The 20,186-nt window shown below is 34.5% G+C and overlaps 1 protein-coding gene across 4 annotated transcripts in view; it reads left to right on the forward strand.

The window, feature by feature from the left end:
* Nucleotides 1-4,138: 4,138 nt before the first annotated feature.
* LOC117122407 (zinc finger CCCH domain-containing protein 11A-like) overlaps nucleotides 4,139-20,186 on the forward strand; it is a 27,110-nt gene continuing 11,062 nt past the window's right edge. The window contains exons 1-6 of one of the 4 annotated variants that reach the window (XM_033267960.1): nucleotides 4,139-4,281; nucleotides 8,351-9,447; nucleotides 12,539-12,613; nucleotides 14,143-14,262; nucleotides 15,985-16,117; nucleotides 17,966-18,115. In XM_033267960.1, coding sequence (XP_033123851.1) covers nucleotides 12,560-12,613; nucleotides 14,143-14,262; nucleotides 15,985-16,117; nucleotides 17,966-18,115 — 457 coding nt within the window. In that variant the 5' untranslated portion in view covers nucleotides 4,139-4,281; nucleotides 8,351-9,447; nucleotides 12,539-12,559. The remainder of the gene's footprint in view (nucleotides 4,282-8,350; nucleotides 9,448-12,538; nucleotides 12,614-14,142; nucleotides 14,263-15,984; nucleotides 16,118-17,965; nucleotides 18,116-20,186) is intronic. The other 3 variants (XM_033267962.1, XM_033267961.1, XM_033267963.1) reach the window with 3 other exon arrangements.

The raw sequence follows: 20,186 nt of genomic DNA on the forward strand, positions 1-20,186 counted from the left end.
TACTGTCTGTCTGTAAAAACAAAATACTATTTAATAGTTTTTCAAATTAAAATGCGCTATTTTCAAGCCTGTGTCAGCCTGAATGATCAGCTGCTCTGTATCGCGATTCAGCCGTTGTATGGGCCTTGTATTTGAATCAGTGCAAAAATAAAACAGGTGATTAATTTGATACATTGAAGTGATACATTTACTGTCAGTTTGCAAATACAATACTGAATAGTTGTTCAATTAAAGTTTATTAAATTCCACTATGTAATGTCTCTTCTAAGAAACCTCGTTCGATGCAGCGAAGCTAGGATTTCGCAAATTGTGCCCATCAAAGCGGTCCACTGGCCATGGTGGCACTACTGTCTGCTCTACGATAGACGAGGTTTAACGTGAATGATTCATCCATCATAGATGATCATCCGTCATGCAATATCATGGCCTAAAAACAAATCAGTTTTTAAAAATTTATATTTTTATTCATGTCCAACATAAGAAAATACATACAAAACAGAATAAACAAATGGCATAACAGAAATAAATCACCTTTTATGTTTACTGTGAAGTATTCGTGAAGTTCACGATAATAATAATAATAATAATAATAATAATAATAATAATAATAATAATAAAAATAATAATAATGATGACGATGATGATGATGATGACGATGATGATGATGATGATGATGATGATGATGACGATGATGATGATGACGATGATAATGATGCCTTTACCCATCTAATCTTGACGAATATCTAAAATTATTAAAAGAGCCACTTTTTAATCATTTGTACCGGTATCTGTTCAGTTCGCCCAAAATCTATTTTTTTTTAATCGAACACTATTTCTCGCGATGCACAGAGCTAGCAGCTGATCATTGAGGCCGACACAAACTTGAAAATAGCGTATTCGCAAAGTATGTTCTATAAGAATAAATAATTCATGAGATTTTACCAAACTATCCTACGTTAAAAATTTGCTAGCGGGGTTGGGGAGGGGTTAAGTGATGACGCCAACGGGGTTTAGTTTAGGTCAAAACTGCCAAAAATTATACGCTACAATCTCTCTTCCCCTGAACCCCACCTCCAACTTGCATTTCCACGATTTTAAAATTACGGGCCTATATACCAACCGACACTGAGTGGTTTTTGATAATTAGGCCTATAATAATAAGATGCGCTGCTAATTAACACGCCACCAATGTTCATAGGTCCTGTTTAATCGGCCCCCACCCGAGAAGGCAACCATTTTTTTAACATCAGTAATAGCCATCGGAAACATTTTGCAAGTGGTCCGGACTTTAATAATAAAGGGGGTGGGGGATTAAAAATGTGGCTGTTAAACTGCCCACCCATCCATCTCAGCCCCTGGCCCCACATTTCCTGAATAACTTTTAATTGCTGCATCTGGATGCCCAGAAATACCAGCTGGAAACCTGTAGATTCCTCTACCCCTCCCCTTTTACGGCGGCCAAAAGATTTAAAGTGAGCATGTAGATAGAATATATAACTACCTTAGCCCCGCCATAGTTAGGGTTGAGGTAAGCAATTCGAAAATATGGCACCTCTAGATGCCTGAAACTAGCAGTTAGCAAACCTGTACTGAATATCTATCCTCCCATCCAGTCCATTGGCACAAGATTCAAATTTAGTGGAAGTGGACTAGGCTAGACACTTAGCCTACCCATTTTCAGATCCACCGTGGTTGGAAATGTCTTCCCTGTCGGGAAATAGAATCGGGGGCGGGCGCTAGCGGGGGTACAGGGGGAAAAGAACCCCCACGGGGAATTCCTGGCGCCGCCCCTGAATAGCACATGCATACTTAGATAAAATTTTATTCTTTGACAGAAAAAAAAATACAAAATAGCATACAAATTATTATACACCATTTCGTAGCAGCATAACTGAACATGAATAATACCATTATTGGATACGATTTATCTGTATAATTATATTACATCTGGGCATATAATGAATTGGTAACTCCTCGTTAAAAAAAAAAATCTGGATCCGCCTCTTGGGAGTTTTTTTGAATGCAAGTACAGTAATTCAGGGCCGACTTGACCCGTGTCTTTGTGTGGTGATGACAGTTTGGCCGATTTTATAAAAATTTAATAGTTAATTGTTATTTTATATTTATATCTCTAAAATTTTTCAAAATCTATCTTAATTACTAAAATTAGGAATGTTAAAAAAGTTGAAATGTACCGTACATATACCATGCAATGCAAAAACAATAACAAAAACAAGTGCATGGTGGATTGTGGTTTAAATTTAAATATGTAACATTGAAAAGCCAATGTGGTGTGTACATTAATAATGAATTTATATATTTTATAGGTATCAGTGTATATTTGCTTTAAAAAGTAATAGAATTGAGAAAGTGGTCCGGCAATAGAAGCAGTGGCGTAACGATGCGCTCTCATGCGGCGATCCACCAGGCCCCCGACTCAGCTAGGGCCCGGATAGGGCCCACTCGTCCTCGATCTAGCACCGTGAACTAAAAGGGCTTCGTTGATATAACAGGATATTATTCCTTATTCCTTGCAGATTTAACCTCTAATGACAAATTCAATTTTTTAATGAGTGATGGTAACCACTGTTGTTATAAGGTAGCTAAATTTGCATACCAAATCCTCTCCTTACGGCAGTCAATTGTGTTTAAGTAAATCATATTTTAAGAAATGTTTGTATATTTTGTTTTAAAAACATTTTTTATTGTGTTTTTTGTATGTGTTTTTAAAAATGTCCTGTATTTCACTCATAAGCGAGAATTGGCTAGTCTCTGTTTAATATGAGAGTGTGAAACAAATTACTAACTAACTAACTATTACCGGTATGTCTCTGACAGCGACTGAGGACATATATCATATTATATTCAGTGGCGATTAAAAGGAGCCCAACACGCAACCGTTCGATCCCGGGTTCCTCCTAAATTATCAAAATAAAAATAAAACGAAAATTATATTCAAATTTTAAGTCTGTACGTGAGTGTCATTTCCGGCCATCTAGAGGTGCTATAATCATACACTTTCTTACTCAGTCCCAAACCATGGTTGGGCTGAGGTGGTGGTGTAGACCCTGCATCAGTGAAAGTGGCTCCCTTGACCCCTCCCTGTATTTCAATTCCTGGGTTCGCCACTGATATGGCAAAATTTACCGTATTTCGTCGTTAAAAAAAGTAACACAACACAACATGATTAAAAACGAGCAAATCTAAAAGTCCACAATGGAAATGGCGATCGGCGGGACCAAAAAAGGGCCCCAGGCTCAGAAAACCACATGGACCCCAACCACAGCGTGACGCCACTGAATAATAAGTACACCTTCTTTATTTCAATAGGTTAACATCACCTTAATTTAGTAGCGTATGCAATATAAATGATGTCTCATATATATATATCTCAAAATGTCTTAAATATTTTATATTTAATTTCTTTATACTAATATTTTATGAGCTTTATCAACATAAGGATTTTTTTTCTTGAGCAAAAAAAATGTTTTCTGCATCTCAGTATTTATATATTTCAGAGTAGTATATTATATAAGGCTTGTAACTGGTTTCTACACCCAATAAAAGTTCTCAGTTACAATTATTGCAGGAGGCCTATATATTAAACGAAACTGTATCTAATTGCCTTCGTGGTAGAGCAACCGAATGTACATAAAGACAAGTAAGTGTTTCTCTATTGATTGATTGATTGTTTGATTGATTGATTGATTGATTGATTGATCGGTTGATTTAATTTTCAAGGTTGTATAAAATTTATCTTTTCCTTTCATGCTCAAGGACGACAAGTATGTCAAAGAGTTCTGTTAATTGTTTGATTGATTGATTGATACATTTATTCATTCATCCTTTCGTTTATTCATTTATTAATTCGTTATATCACTCGCAATCACTCACTAGTCTTTATTCAATCCTTCATACATTCAATCTCTCATAACTAAATTAATTTCATAAATCCATCCTTCCATCCATCCATTCAACAATCAATTCATTCATTCATTCATTCATTTGTTCGTTCATTTATTTGTTCCTTCATTAATTTTCATTAATTTTAATACGTTGCAGAAAACAATGTTGTGAGAATAAATTGGGCTACTTCATCTATAACTTTCTGGCAATTATTGTATGACGTCATCTTGCTGGTAGCGAATCTATTTTTGTGAATGATATAAATTTTGTCCCTCTCAAATAATAAAAAATCACTACTTTTTATCGATGTGATTTTGTAAATTTATCGTTTATAACATAATGTGGTAATACCACATTCACTAATTCATATAAAAGGTAGGAATATACTTACAATATGGCTTTAATACTAGGTCTACTGCAGGTCTATCTAGCCTACTACTGACCGTACCATGTAGGCCTAGGCCTAGGCCTACTGTCTGTACTGTACTTCTTAAGTTAAGCCAAGCCAGAGGCCACCACTTTGCACCAGGCCAGAGGCTAGGTTAGTGCCCAGGCCTACGTGACAACAGACACATGTACGCATTACGTATTGTAGTGACAATGTTTAGTTATTTTACAATAGTATCTAGGCCTAGGTAACAGAGCTTAGTAGATGGTGACATTTGTGTTCGAAGCTTGGGCCTAGCCTAGGCCTAGACTCTCCTAGCTAGAGGCTAGAAAAAATGATTATTCTTCCAATTGTTGGCCTACTGTAGTAGTAGTAGGACTAGGCCTACTACTAGCGTGGCCCTAGATATTGACTGAATGAATGGAAGATATTAGGGTTAGCCTAGGCCTAAATCTCCCAGCTCTTGCCACCACCAATCAGTACATCAGATCATGATCAAATCTTTTGGAACAATATTAACAATAACCATGGCCAAATTTTATGGTAAGGAAGGTCTACCTGGGACTCGAAGCCCTGGGCTTCTTTTTTTGTAAACTTTGGATGGGCTTCTTTTCGAGACGGACTTCTTTTCGCGATGGACTTCATTTCGAGGCTACTTTTGCAAAGTGAAGAGGGGGTGCTTCTTTTCAAAATGCATGCTGTAAAGTTTGTGAATTTGTACTATGAAACAATAAATAAGGCCACTGTATCAATGTGTATCATGGAGTGTATTTAACTGGCATTAAATCACCAAAACTACTGTATAAACCAAGCTTGTTTTCAATTTAGTTTGTTTATCTGAAATTCATGTACAGTACTATCTCAAAAAGAACCTATGCTATCTTAAAAATAAGCCCATGGGCTTCTTTTAGAGGTTAATTTTGCAAACTAAAGAGGGGGTTTCAAGATTAAGCCCATTGGGCTTCAATTCGGGGTTTTACTTTAGCCTTTTTCTGCTGATGATACAGTAGATTGTTTATTCTTTACACATATTTGGCAGCAGTGTATCCGGGGGTCGCGGGCACTGATCTCTACTATAATAGCTGGATTGCTCATCGGCCAATCCTAATACAGAAAAAAGTGAGGCCTCCAACGCCATGTTGGAGGGCCTAAGTGACGTACTGTACCAGTTTAGAAAAGTTTCTTTTGGCATTTGTTTAAATTATAGTTAAAAATAACTATTCTTGCAATACTTTTTAATAATAAATTTAAATTTAACATAGACATTTTTTTCAAACTTTTTAGCAACTAAATGTGACGGTTTATGCAGTTTTCAAAAGTGCAAGAGAAGTCGCGTTGTTATAATGACGTCTATCCCTAACAACGCAAATAACTTTGCTTGCACTTTCTTAAACTGCATAAAAAGTCACATCAAGTAGATAGATGATAATAATCATTACGTTAAATACAAATTTATTATTAAAAAGTTTTACAAGAATCGTTATTTTTCAACAGTAATTTAAACAAATGCCAAAAGAAACTTGCCTAAAATGATACGTCACTTTGGCCTCACTAAAACCAGCCAATGTGCAATCCAGCTATTATAGTAGAGATCAGTGGTCGCGGGGCGTCCAGAGTTTCCCCACCCATTTAAAATGTTTGAAGCAAAAAATCAAGCTTAAAAATAACTTATTTTGTGAGCTAGCACCCCCTTATTTATGATTTAATCATCATCGATTTAAAGTACATATATTTTTACAAATACGGTACATACAATTAAAACACAGTTGAAATTCAATTACAGTTACAATTACAACCATAAATACCTATTTTTGCTACAAAACCCTAGATTGAACATGCTGAAAACCGTGAATACAGTGATTGTTGATGGCCATACAGTAGGGTGATCGAATTTGACTATTCAAACATGGGATAATTATTAAAAATAGCAAAAACCTTTCAAAACCTTGGTTACCTGTACACAGTGCATTTTGGCATTAAAACGTGATAAATTTTATGTTTTGGATAAATTTGCCCTTGTTATAGTTCGCAGTAAATGCATACGATCATCCACTCAAAGTTCCCTTATCCCTTAAGAGATATGTCAGTAAACTAATTGGGCCAAGACCTAATTTTATGCAAAAAATTGCACAGAAATTGGCCCTTATTTTCTGAAATGCGTATGCAAAATTCTACTAATAGGCTTAATTTTTACACAAGGACACATTTCCCGAAGATTATAAACAAATATTTCAAAATATTAAATTTATTTTATTTTATTTATTTATTCCAACAATATTTTGTGAGAGTGGTCCATCCATGAAGATGGCATCACTTTTTTTCAAGTTTCTTTTTTTCTTTTTTTTCTTTCACTTATGTCTTATCGGTGATTGCTTAAATGAGTAAAAATTTTAAGTAAAAAAGGCCTAAAAGTGTTGTTGAAAAAGAATGGTTCGTCATGAATTTCTGAATGTCATCACAACACATTCAAAGCATACGCATTCAAATTTGCATGCAGCCGCCTGGTCTCTAGAATATGGCCAATTCCTGAGATTCCAGTGTGGTAGGATTATAAAATATACCACTAGATGGAGGGTTTGATTGAAAAAATCAGAAGGCTGAATATATTTTATTGCACCATTGGCCAAATAAAAATGCACACTGTGAATGAATGTGTTTGGCGAGATCAAGGTGCCAAAAATGTTGTTGCCTCGTCCTACACAAGGTGCTGTACGTTTTTCATTGGTCTTGATCAATCTAGAACATTCTACAGGAGCTTGCATTGTACTTTAGCTGTCGGAAAAACTATGGGTCCGCGAGACATTTAATGCATTTTGCCAAACAAATGTGGGTGGCTTTTATTGATTCTCATACAAATCCTAGGAAGTGAAAGCCAGGTCTAGATATGGTTTGTTAACTGTATTTTTAAAATTTCTTAATAGGATGAATTATTAACTTTCAATTAAAAATTGAAATTTTCTGCATGAACGTACAGTATGAATTATACAATGGGATGCCTATAGACTCTAAAATTGGCTGGTACGTAGTCAAACTATTTTTGTAGAGGTCTGTAAATCCCTTTCATTGGAATTTATTTGATCAATTTTAAATGACCTATCGATTTTTTCTGAGGTTTTCAGATTTAGTGACAGATAGTATCTTTAGAAAAAACTATGGAAAGGCACTTTGTTACACTTTTTTAACATAGGAATATTATAGAAGGTTGATTTATATGCTAGCCAACACAGAATAGGATGCTTTGCTGTGAGAAATGCGACTTTAAGGTGATGATAATGATTTCAATTATAAAGCAATCAGTTACCTAAGAAGTGATGGTAGGAAAATTCATTTATTCTGAGAATCTATGACCATCAAACATGTCCACCTATCGTTGTAATTATGTGTGTCAAATTGTTTTTAAAAACAAATTGATTGTAAATTTTGTTTCGTCAAGTTGATGCATTTTTTCTGCAGTTGTTGAAGATTGGTTTATATTTGATACAGTACATCATTAATTTTAGTGGACTTCTGAATATTCTGGTTGGTTTCTTTAGTATTAAAAGCAGTATTGAATTTTTTCTTGTGGTGAATCGTATATGTTAGTAAATTCCCACAAGTGTGATTAAATAGCATTCGGTCTCCATGCATCTTGAAGACTCTTGGTAAATCTGTCTTCGTAGCTGTTCCATCCTGGCATACGTCACTCAAACTCAGAATTATTCCACTGTATTGACCCCGGGAGCCCAAAACGCTAATTGTATAATTATCTAACAGGAGGGAAACCTAGAAAAGTGTGTTGCAATATATTTTTTATGAGTTTCTATATTTAGTACAATTCCAAAATTTAGGACCTATTTTATTAGATGTGCTGTACAGTAGATCCAGTCCCCCATTCTAAGAAGATAGTTACTTGTCATCCCTTCAACGTTACTTAATTTCAAGGCTTGTTTGTTTTTCTGAATAACATGATTTACGAGTGACATTATTAAATAGTTACCTGTACTTGCATATATCTAGTTTAATTATGGATGAACTTCTATCCCATAATGTTAACATATTTGTTTTTGGTACCTTCAGAACCTGGTAGAATTTACCGACAAAATTAATAATTACTGACTTAAACAAAGCGTACAGTACATTTAATAGTGAGGATTATATAGGAAAAAATTTGATCTGGTGGTGGACGTTAAATGTTGTTTCAATGAGAAGATAATCCCGATCATTGCAACCAGCTAAAAATTAATAAAGCACATTGGCCCATAGTCTTATAAACTGACCCTATTAACAAGAAGTGTGGAACCAAACTGAATAAAAAAAAAAGAAAGAAAGAAAGAATCAGCAACCAAATAAACATCTGTGGACAATTGTGTTTAGTGTTGAGCAATTTGGAAATAATTTGTATAAATGATGTGGACTCTAGACTGAATGCTCTACAAGAGTGCAGTTGATGAACTGTCAAAAATACTGTGTAGGATGCTGTAACTAGTGAAGTTTGTAAAGTTTTCTTCACAAGGAACAACAACAAGGATACAATACAAATATTAAGTAGCAAGGAACACTTACAGTACAGTAATATTGCCAATGTTGTACCCCATGTATTGAATGCAGCCTCAACTTTGAATTTTTTGAAAAGTTTACTGCAATGCAAGAGCAATTGATTGTGAGGCCATGAGACCATTCCTTACGAGAAAGTTGGTATTTTGTGTGGATTCAAAACCTTTATGGAGCAGTCTTAAAGCAGTTTTCAGTTTATATACTACAGTTTGCCCTTCGCTTAATAACCGTATTGGCCAAACAAATAAAATAAAATTAAAATAATGGGTCCCCTATATATTCCACCACCAGATCAGTCCATTACAAATCTATTGCCTTTATTCATATTTATTTTACCCTTATCATTGGGGGGGTCAATTTAGTTTTCTCTTTCCTCCACCATTAAGCAATCAGTTTCTGTATTTTGAAAGCGACGGCAGGCACGGGATCAACAATATCTACAACGTGTACATATGTTTTGAACAATCCATTGATTTGGAAAATTATAACGGAAGAAAAATTGAAGAAATTTATGAAAGCTGATTGGCGAGCGAATGAAGGGCAAACTTTTGAAGTAATTTCTGATTTTGCAGTACTAATTGTCTAAGAAGTTGAAGGCAGCTCACATCATTTTGATCAAGGTAACACTATCTTTTTATCTTTTTTGTACTAAAGTATTACAGTATAATACAGTAGTTCTTTGGGTATAAGTCCACCATACTGTAGGTACCGTATGCAGTATGCTAAATTAACCACCTTTACTTTGCCCTATTTATAGTACTTACTGTACCAACGTTTTTTTCCGGCAAAGCCCAGTGTATTTTTGAACGAGTTCAGATTTAAAAAAAAAACTTTTGAATTTGACATGCAGCATTGGAAATTTGCCTGTTAATTGGTCATCCCTGTATTTTTCATGTACTTTGGATTTCCTCGGTAGGAGCTCAACCCGGTGGTGGCGCCAGCACAGGCTTGGACCCCCTGTCGTCAAAAACAAAATAACATTTTTCCTAATTAAAATAATAATAACATTATTTTGATTGCCATTCCCTAATATTCTGGTCTAAAAGCACATTTTCGACTATATTAAGCCATTAAAACTCCCACTGTGAACCCTACAAGGGAGTTGTTATTCCAGGTCATCGACCTACTGTAGGCTTAGTTGGCCAATTGGTTTGGACCCCTCCGTCGGATAGGTTGGACCCTTTGTTGGCAAATTTCTGGCGCCACCACTGGTCCACTCACCAACCAAATTTTTTACCCAATTTTGTTTTCAAGGGGGGGTTTGGCTTTTACTCGAAGAACTGCAGTACTGTACAAACCACTATGGTTTCATTTGTCTGCATTGTATGTAAACATACTTAGAATACAGTACTTTCCTCCATTGCATTGTCCATACTATTATTTGTGTGATGTGCCCATATACTGTATGGGTATGATGAATCGATGTCGCATAAATATGTTCATATCACATATCGTCCTTCTGACGGGATGTTAAGCCATGGATATGTTTGTAAAAGCATACAAGAAAAAGAGCTTGGTACACTATTCAGAAGCAAAAGACAGTGAGGGGGTTCGTATTCCCTAGAGTACTGTAGGCCTAAAGACCATGGTAGGTGGCTGCCCCAGGGAACTATCAACCGAAGTTCTTTGTTGATTGATTTTCATGGACCATACGTTTTCATTGATATTTTCAGTAAATTACAGAATTCTGCAGTACAGCATCTGCGAGGAGTGTGTCGTAGAACTTGAGAATGAAAAAAATGCAAATCATGTTTTCTCTTGTTAAAGGTCAATTTTTGTACATCTTTAAAAGTGGGGGAAAAATTACCAGGTCATGCATGATAATTATGTATGTGTGGGACTTGGCAGATGTTATTTTGAACGACTTTAATTTCAATATTTTGACTATCAGGGATTTCAGTGACCTTTTAAAGATCAGTGAGGTATAAAATGCATTGTATCAGAGAGTACAGTAAAAGCCTCACCTTCTTGAAATGAATAAATGAATTCAAATGGTTTTAAAGCAAATAATTAGCAGATGTTTTTAAATGTACAGTAGGCAGTTATTTCATATTCATTTTCAAGCAGGTGCTCAGGTATTAAACAGTAAAGTTTTGAAAAATGTAACAAAACTAATCATGGAATTGCCCATTTTTGTAGTAGACTCTAAAATCGTTTAAATAAGCATTTGAAACCCCCAAATTGTCTATGTTTCCGGGATATGCGAGATTCCTGTCCATGCCCACTTACGCCCCTCCACGCCCCTCCCCCAGGCCGGGCTTAAAGTAGCATGGCTAATAGAATTTGTATTTGTTTTACAATCTACAATAGAGTACTGTGTTTTGATGCAAAAAGCTTTTTGATATATTTTTTATTCAATGATTAAATATACTAATTATAAAAACATTTTTTTTTTATGTGCCTTTATGATTACAGTATAATTAAATTGTAACAAGGTTACAAACATTACAAAATGACCTGTCTCTACTTTGATGAATATGAAATCGCTATTAAATGGCATCACAGCTTCCTACTGAAGAAGGGTAATACCGTACTATGGAGTCAGCCCTAAAATCATATGAATTGTCCCACAATTTTCACAATAATTCTAGAACACAATATAAGTCCACACTGTGGACTTATCAGGAAATAATGGGGTCAGTCCTACAACAACAAAGAATGGAGTACAAAGCATACTACTAGTCTGCCAAAATAAGCAATCTTAATAAACAGTAATAAAAGAACAAAAGATCAATGATAAGAAACTGTGGGAAATAGCGTACAGTATAAGTCTGTCAAAGTCAGTGATAAAACGCAGCTACTGTATACTTTTTATTCACAATAATTCTAAAAATTCATTTACAAAAATTATCTCTGTGGTTGGCTGCATGCATTTTCACATGCACACCATTCACTTGACATTCAGCCTAGAGACATTGATGGTGTTTTAAGTCTTCAAAGTCTTTTAATTAATTGTTTTTTATTCTACAGTATTTTTTTTAATACATTGACCTTCTAACTTGTGATCACCCTGATATTTTACAATGTATCGCATGTGAAAACAGAAATGGGCAGAGACTCCAAGTTGGCTGGACAAACTCCACCCGGAATTAAAAGTCTGATTCCTATTTCTACACAATTTTAACTTTTCATTTAAATTTGGATTGATTTGATCGAAAATTAAAGACAAAAATAAAATTCAATCGACTTTCATGCTATATGGAATTGAAATTTGTAACTGATTTATTGTTAAGAGAAAAACCAAATTATTATGTCATTCAATGCGAAATAGAAATCAATAGGAATGGGATTTTGATGCCAGTTGTTATAATCACAAGATATCAAAAAAACAAAAAATGTTAAAGTATGGCCCAAAAAAAATGTTTTTACTGGTGTAGGCAAAGCTTAATCTCGGGCTTCCACAGAACTGGGGGGAAACTATAATATTTATGCTCTGACCATGAAATTTATCTTTATAAAATAAATATAATAATATGATACAATAAAATTTGGTGTCCAAATGTTGTTTGTATACTGTAGTACCTACTGTAACTCAACCCAAAACAAAATAAAAAAAGCTGATAAAATGTTCACCGTGTGGATATGTACAGTATACTATCCAAGTGGCCAAACTACTGTACTGTAAATTGTTTTTTTTTTTCAAGATCGTCAATTAAAATATGGTAGAATTTAGGATTTTAGAAAAAAAATAATAATTTTGTTTATCTTCAGATTGACACTTGGAACTCAAGGATGGATCCCTCCACCAACGATTGCTATTACTTCTATTACTCAACATGTACTAAGGTAACTTGGAAATTTATTCATTTTATCAATTGAAGTTAAGTGCTGTCTCTTTATGTGTTAGTTGGAATAATAATATTATGTTCGACTTACATAGGTTTCATGCAAACAAGGCCTCTAGCGCTTCACATTATTACACTACATCCGGTCATTGGATCAAATGCATATGAAACACATACTGTACTCGCGCGAATAAGCGCCTGGGTGCTTATAATATTTTTTGCACTTTCTGAGGGGCGCTTATATTCAAACGAATGTCCAAAGCCACCCAACAATGGATTATACCATTGTAAGGTAGGGATGGACAATGGGGTGTTTGTCTTGATGCTGGTCTACAATAGGTTTCTGCTGCAGTGCTAGGAGTGTCTTTGTATCAGCTTTTGTGTATTATGAATTAGAAACTGAGTGTAGTCTACATAAGCATAAACATCATCAGCTTCTCCTAATGATGCAATTGAGTGGTTTCTGGAAGGAAATGTATTTTCTTTTTTTTTTTTTACAGTCAACATTTTATTGCTTTTACAGTGTACCGTAATATTAATTTCCCTTACACAGGCATAAACATCATAGCTTATCTTAATTATGCAATTAAGTGGAAATGTTTTTTTTTTTTAACTTTTATTCTTTTTCTTTTTTCAGTAGTATTAATATTATTTTTTTATTATAATAAAATTTTTGAGAAATTACTATTAATTATTGAACTAAAAAAAAAATGAATAAGTAGGACATTTCGATGACAATGCCTTTATGTTATATGTATGGCCAGACAAATTGAATTTCCACAATGATAAATTTATGATTGAGAGGCATTTATGTTCCACTATAATCATTAACATAGTAAACACCTTACTTTGATTGCTGTTATTTCTGATACAATTAAGAATAATAAATAATCAAAAAAGTGAGAAAAAGAAAATATAGTCTTGCATTACAGTATACAAGTATAACAAAAGTAAAGTATACCTTGTTTTTTACCTGATAAAATACTGTCTATTAATATAGTATATCAATATTAATGAAAGTATGTATAAAAACATAAATCAATATTATCATATGAAAATTTAAAAAAAAACCCCACTCAATTGCATCATTAGAAGCTGATGATGTTTATGCCTATATGTAGACTACACCCAGTTTCTAATTCATAATACACAAAAGCTGATACAAAGACACTCCTAGCACTGCAGCAGAAACCTATTGTAGACCAGCATCAAGACAAACACCCCATTGTCGACCACCCCTACCTTACAATGGTATAATCCATTGTTGGGTGGCTTTGTACAGGGGTGGTTTTGGACAGGGGTGGCTTTATTCCGATTTCCTATTCAAACAGGGCGCTTATTTAAACAGAGCACTTATGAAAACAGAGTGGAAATTGAGGGGGCACTTATTGAAGTAGATGTTTTGAGGAATGGTTTATTCTATCAAGACAAAACAAAGAAACCTTCAGTTCTTATTAAAATTGGCATAAATCTAAATTGTTATTGTTTTTTTGCATTCTATGCATTAAAACCTTTTCTCAAATGTTTCAGGGTTCTTCCTGTCCTTTCCGGCACTGCGAGATGGCCCTTGGCAAAGAAGCGGTCTGTTCCCTATGGAGAGAAGGACGTTGCTATAGGACGGCATGTGCATACCGGCATATGGAAGTCAATGTATGCTATTTAATCATTTTTAACTTTGTGTTTTATGCCCATGAAGACTAATGATATCAATGTGTCCAACTCCATTTATTTATCTGATTTTCAATTTTCTTTGTTGATTCTTAATCATAATTGTTAATAAACTACAGGTATGTAGACATTATAATAAAAAATTAACTAATGATTTTAGGTTATTAGTGTGACTAAGACTAAAATTCAAAAGAGTGTATGTATATTTCTATATTGTACAGGTCTCCCTCCAAATAAAGACCACTTTTAATTACTGGGATTTCCATGGCTGTAGCAGCTTTGGTCTCTAATTAAAATAATAAAGATAAAAGATATTTGTTAATTTGTGACCACAGTGATATTTAATTGGAGGGAGTCTTTAATTAGAAGAAGACCTGTATTCTCATGTAAAATTATTTAATCTCTTAAAGTAGCAATACTGAACTTGTGTGAAATATTATTAAACTATATAAATGAATATAAAGGGGTCAAAATCAACCTAGTCAATTTTTCTCAGAATAAGGTGCTCATAAGTAGCTAAGTAGCACTCTCAGACTTTAAAAAATGAGCAGGAATTACAAATGATGTTCTAATGAGGAATGTAATATTTAAAATCCATCATGAACAAAATATATCAAAACAAAGAATCTCTGTTCCATCACCAAATTATTTTCATTTAAAATTTGATTGTGGGAAAAATATTTCAAAAACAACAAATGACTTACCGGTACCATGCAGTGTAGAAAATTAATTTGAAAACTGGATTCTGTATTGATTTGGATATAATTGGCTTAGAATTATGAACATTTCCTGCTGAATATATGCATGTCAACATACTGTAATTATTGTTGAATATCGATTTTAACAAATAAGTTAACTTTTTTAATACCATAAATTTCATATTTCCTTGAATTCAGTGTTAAAAATGAATAAAATAGGCCTACAGCTGTTTCTAATCTCACACATGCATTTTTCAAGCACTTACAGTCTAGGAAAATGATTTGTAAAACAGTATAGGAGGAATTGCTTGAAATTTCAGTGTACCTGAATGTTGCTGTTAGAAACCAATATGGATAAAGATAACTCTTTAAACTTCGTCATTATCAATTAATTTAGTGTCTATGTTTTACCATTTTCAGGGTAAGACATGGTTTATATATACTTCCAGTTATCCAATCAGACTTTTGCAATCATATTTTTCTAATGATAATGATGACTAATAATGTTTCATTACCGAATCACTAAGCAAAAATAAAACATGCATTGCAGTATATTCACATCAACAATGCCATCGTTGGCCTAAGATTATAACAATATATGAGAAAGTAGCGTTAGTAGACTACAAGGATGCATTGGAAAACTTTATTATGGCCTAGATATAATATATCTCAATAAATTTGTGGGTTTCTTTGATAATACAATCAAAAAGGCAGATGTATAAAGAATAAAGCTCAGGTCCAGACTAACAAAAAAACTGTTGTATGCTCATATATAGTCATAATGTGATGATGTCATGACCATATTTAGGCATGTCACATGTAAAAAATTGATAGTCTGGACGGAGCCTAATCAATTTTTTGTAGTTTAGGGGCTGTGATTGCACACACTTCCCCCTTATTGGGTCAGCCCAAAACTATTATCTTTTTTAAAAAGTATTTTAAGATCATTATATTTAAGATGCATTAAAAAATATTAATTTCAAATCTATTTTTCGGCCAATACCAGAAGGATCGATCAACCATCGCTTGTTTCTGGGAGGACAAGCCTGGGGGATGTAAGAAGCCACACTGTCCATTCCAACACAAACTACAACAAGATTACACGAACCTGTCATTAGAAGAGATTATTCAACCAGTTGGTGAGTATGCTATAAACGTAATGGACAGTTCCACTAAGCCGTGTACCTCGGTTATTATTGCTAACATCTTACAAGATGAGAGTGTTAACATACAGTACTGTGTATAAATGCATGTACGTTCGTGGAACATGTGTCTGTGGGACAAGCATGTATTTCCAACTATTTTCTGATTGGTCAGTTGTAAAATTTGATTGACACACTCTGGAAAGATACATTTTGGTATTGAATCTTTTCAAAACATTGTTTCAGCCGTACGAGTTATTCAATATATGTCAACAACCATCTGTTTTTCTTGATATTTGTATCTCCAGTCACTATTATTTCTGAAGTGTCTGCGTATATGCACTAGTAAAAGCGACGCTGCCTCGACATCGGTTGTTGGAGCCCCCTCTTGAAGAACCAATCCATATTTTATACCTTTTTGGCAATTTCAAAATCATATACCAGTCAGATATATACTTTTGATAAATAAATCTTTTATAATTAATAACACCTATAATATTCGCAAAATCGATGACACACACTGACACTATACTAGGGTCCTCTGTCAGTATATATTCAGATTCAATGTCATGAAAAAAAACATGGGCTTTAACTTTAAATTATTGGCACATTTTATAATTTAATTTGATATATAGTTTATAACTATTCTGTACTTTTTCTTAAATATCCTTTGATAACTGCAAGACTTAAATCAAAAAGTGTTTGTTTTTTACCAAAAACTGAAATCCCTTAGATTTTGTGCTTTGGTAAGAATCAACAAAATGGACCTTGAATTAATTTTAAATAAAAAGTTAGGAAGAAGGTTTCAATTAACACAGATTCATAAAACCTGTAGGATACATGTGTGGTATGATACATTATCCCTCAGATCCTTCTTCTAAGTACTCTTGTTAATTGATTAGTAATTAAACAGTCTTCCCAACTGGCAAATTGCTCTTCTTAATAAAGTACATTATTTGAAAAACTTGACGCTTCATGGTCAAGGAGTTCACAGGAAGTGCTTAATAAATGTGTGCACGTAATTCAACAACATTTTCTAAAAGCGCATCTCTGCAGTGATGAGGGTACTCAGGGTTGTATTTCACTTCCGGTGATGCTCTAGCTATTTGTGGATTTGGACTTATTGGTGGTGGGTGGCTGTAGATTGTAACTTTTACTTTTAAGGGACACTGGATCTTCTGACTGCCTTTCTGTATTTGTCTGCTTAAGGACATACAGCAGAATTTTTAGAAGAATAATGAACTACAGCACTCCCTCCAATCCGAGACCCCTCTATTTCCACGACCCCTCTAATTTGCGACCACTTTTTCAATTAATCTTCAATCTTTTAAGCTAACACTCTAATTGGAGACCAACCCCAAGAACACCCCAAATTTTCAGGTCTCAAATGTGGTCTCGAATTGGGGAGAAAACTCTATTTGTATTGAGAGGCAAATCCAAGCTTTCTGATACAAATTGTCTACCAATAAAACTATGAGAATAAGCTGGTTTAACTTCAAACTTCATGTAGCACTTTCAACATCATACGTCTCTTAAGCACTTCACTTCATATTATAGCTGTGGTGATTAGAAGTAATGATATTCACACACAATACGCAAATATGTACTCCGTTCCGTGAGGAGGATTTCCTGTCTTGCCTGTTCAGCACAGACAAAGTACATTCAACAAAGTACGTTCACATTCCCACCAGGTACTCAAATATACTCTTGGGTTGTGCAACAGAATCACAAAAGCTGCAGCATCTGCTTTCAATTAGATAAAAGTTACGGTGTGTTGGTTCTAGATTAACCTATATTAACTTATTAAATTCTGAATGCTGTATGAATTATTGTTTGTCTTTATAGGTATTAAGGGTATAGTCATGCCTCCACCATCATCGAAGTATCATTGCAGTCATGTGACCACAAAAACAAGTATTGACAATGAGAAATCTGGTGTCGTTGTCCAGACCCCTACCATTGATCCAGTAGTTGTTAAACCTATTGACAGTGAAGGTAAATGAACTTGATTAATGGATGGACGAACGACACAGATAGATAGATGGATGGAGAAAAGGATAGATATGGGTGAATGGGTTGGTGGATGGTATTATAGGATGGATAGATGAATGAATAAATGAATGGATAATTGGAAGTAAGGGTGGATAGGTGAAAGGAAGAATGGATTGATGGATCAATTTGTGTGGGCAGGTGTGTAAGTTTCTTAAGTAGGTAGATATTTAGATTTTGTCAGTTTTTCTTTGTTAAAGAAGTGTTGGAAGTGGTTTGGCGCAGCGGAAACGGTTTGGTTTCCAAACCTCAAGGTTGGGGTTTCAATCCCTCACAGTGCGTTTCGCTTGTGTCCTTGAGAAGGCACTTTATCTGCATTGCATTTCTCCACCCAGGAGTATAAAATGGGTAATTGGTGGGGTTGCCTGCTCCTGCACTGATTACCAGTAGCAACACTTAAAGCATGTGGACCAAATGACCAGGAAAAAAATGTGCACTTTATAACCTCAAGAAAGAGGCGCATTAAAAATGCCTATACCAGTACCAGTTATAGCTCTGTTCGTGACAAAACATGAGAAAGTCCTAATAAATTTTATATCATTGAATTGCTTTTTAAAAAGAGTAAGTTTTCAAACTCCAATGATACACACAGTAGAACCTTGTTTTTACGTGCCTCAGTTATACGAATCTTCAGTTTTACGTACGCCTCGTATGGACGATGACATCCGGGGCTTGAAATTAAGGGTTATTTGGTCGCATTTGCGACCTGATTTTTTAAGGTGCGACAAAGAATTCAACTTTGTCGCGTTCAGTGCAACAAGGTCATTTGATAGCGCGAGTAGATTTTGTAAGTGGCAGGAAGGTGGTTTCCCTCCAAATCCCAATTATTTACAACTTGTACAGCCCATTATTTTCAGTCAGGCAGTACGCAAAACATGTTATCATTCATTTTACATGTACTGTATCAACCAATCAGCATGACAGTATTGACTCAATACGATGTAAACGGCCCAGATCAAGCAATAATCAAAATTTAACTCTAAATAGATCGTAAATAAATACAATTAGGCATCATCTGGATGATTATATTCAAAGTACTACCGGTATTAAGGCAGACATCTTTTATTGAAAACCAAACGAATTACCTAAACCTCATACATTATGAAATAAGATTATGCTTCTTCAATCACATGGCTGATGATAACAATGGGTATAAAATACTCTTTGATGATAACCTCAGCCAGACTTCACGGAGCAGCTATAGTTTAACAACATGTATCTCAATGAGTAACATCTAGGTCTCTCAGCAAATTTTGAAACCTAATTAAATGAAATAATATAGAAAGCAACTCCTTTACTACCATTTATTAACTGAACAAGCCAGTGTGCTTCTGACCTACTTTTGTTCGTATCGGCGGCGTACAAAGAGTCAAATGACTTTGTGTCTGGCAACCTCGGTGTCTGTGTCTACCAGGAGGAGCCTGGAATTGGGAACGTTTCTCACTGAATGTAGTAGACGGTAAGCAGAGTTATTTCATAGGCAACTAGTACTGTAATGGGCCTCTATCAAACAATTTATTTTGTTCTTAACAAAGTATCAGCAGAAAGTAAGCAAAATGATTGTTTAATCGTGTTTTGAAATAATATAAAAATTGAATTGTATATAAATGAATATTTAAAGATTAGATTTTAAACGTGGAATTAATAAAGTGCAACAATTGAATTAATTGGTTAATTTAATTCATAAGATATATAAAAAATATATAATTTTACAAGGAATGTTTCTTGTTTTGACAACAACAACCAAAAACGTAACAACAAAACAACATCGAACTGACTGGTAGTAGGCCTTCCAATTACGAAACTATATTTCGCGGAGTAACATCCCAAACCATGTGTGCGCCCGACTACACCGGCTGGCGAGTAAGGTATGTTGAGTCCATTGAGTAAGTTGTAAACCAATCAGAATGCTGGGATATTACATCATTCGGGACAACTTGCAATGTTTGGGATATGTTACTCCGCGAAACCTTTGTAAACACTAGAAGTGTGACGATGTTCTCTGGCGATTAATACT

This window comes from Anneissia japonica, unplaced genomic scaffold (genome assembly GCF_011630105.1).
Source record: "Anneissia japonica isolate Jap-2015-1 unplaced genomic scaffold, ASM1163010v1 scaffold275_len1219475_cov178, whole genome shotgun sequence".
NCBI lineage: Eukaryota > Metazoa > Echinodermata > Crinoidea > Comatulida > Comatulidae > Anneissia > Anneissia japonica.